A 976-nucleotide genomic window follows, 5' to 3' on the forward strand; every position below is an offset into this window, starting at 1 on the left:
TGCCACAAGCGCTGATGCTCACCGTATAAGAACTTCAAACTCGCCTCATACTCCGCCATCACCGTGGTGGAGCCTCCGCTTGGTGTGATAGTGGTTGTGACGCCGGAGACACTAGTGTTTAACTCCAAATTTAAAAGTGTCTCCTTCACGGTTAGAGTCTCGACCACACACAAAATCAACACTGGGTTTTACTTTGGTAGTTTGACTTGGACTGACTCTGTACATAATGTGATAATCCATGTATCTGTTAGAACTCAGATCCTGCAAAACTACTATGATGAGAACTGATGATTCATAGAACTTTTATTAATCAAAACTGATTTGAGGACTTTATATTTCCTCTATGGCCCTATCTTCTTCCCCAAGAAACTTAGAATAAGCTTTTAGTAGAAATGTTAAGAATATTAAATAACCACAATAATCGTTTTATTATTCAATCATGAACTCAATGATGATACACTAAATAAGAAATTAAAAAAAAATAATAATAAAGGAATGCAGAATCTGAAGTAATCTCACAGAGATCTAATCAGTTCTCGTCGTAATAACGCTGCAAGATCTGAGTTCTAACAGACAAAGGAATAACCACATTATGAACAGAGTCAGTCCAAGTCAAGCTTCCAAAATAGTATCCAGTGTTCACTCTATGGTTCGTTAACACGCGGACCTTGAACGAGAGCTTCCTGGTCTTAGCATTGAACACTAATGTGCTTGGTGTCACAGTCACATTTACACCCATCGGAGCCTCAATAACAGCCTTATAAACCGATCCAACTGTTCCAACATTGGTAACGGTTCTAGTGATAGTAACTTCTTTTGCAAGGTTTGGGATAGTGATTGAAGGCAAGTTAAGATCAAGAACTGAAGGTTTGGGGTTTCCACAAACCGTCTTCTTGCGGACGAGTCTAGTAATGGATGAATCCGTGTAACCAACAGAGCACAAGTAGAGAACATAGTCGTTAACTCCCATATCGTA

At 39.2% G+C, this 976-nt stretch overlaps 1 protein-coding gene across 3 annotated transcripts in view; it reads right to left on the bottom strand.

The window, feature by feature from the left end:
- The window catches only part of LOC104757661 (subtilisin-like protease SBT3.2), a 5006-nt gene continuing 4430 nt past the window's right edge, over positions 401-976 (bottom strand). For 2 of the 3 annotated variants that reach the window (XM_010480410.1, XM_010480411.2), the window contains one exon: positions 401-930. In XM_010480410.1, the coding sequence (XP_010478712.1) occupies positions 530-930 (401 nt within the window). In that variant the 3' untranslated portion in view covers positions 401-529. The remainder of the gene's footprint in view (positions 931-976) is intronic. The other variant, XM_019239805.1, reaches the window with a different exon arrangement.

Source organism: Camelina sativa, chromosome 17 (genome assembly GCF_000633955.1).
Source record: "Camelina sativa cultivar DH55 chromosome 17, Cs, whole genome shotgun sequence".
Taxonomy (NCBI): domain Eukaryota; kingdom Viridiplantae; phylum Streptophyta; class Magnoliopsida; order Brassicales; family Brassicaceae; genus Camelina; species Camelina sativa.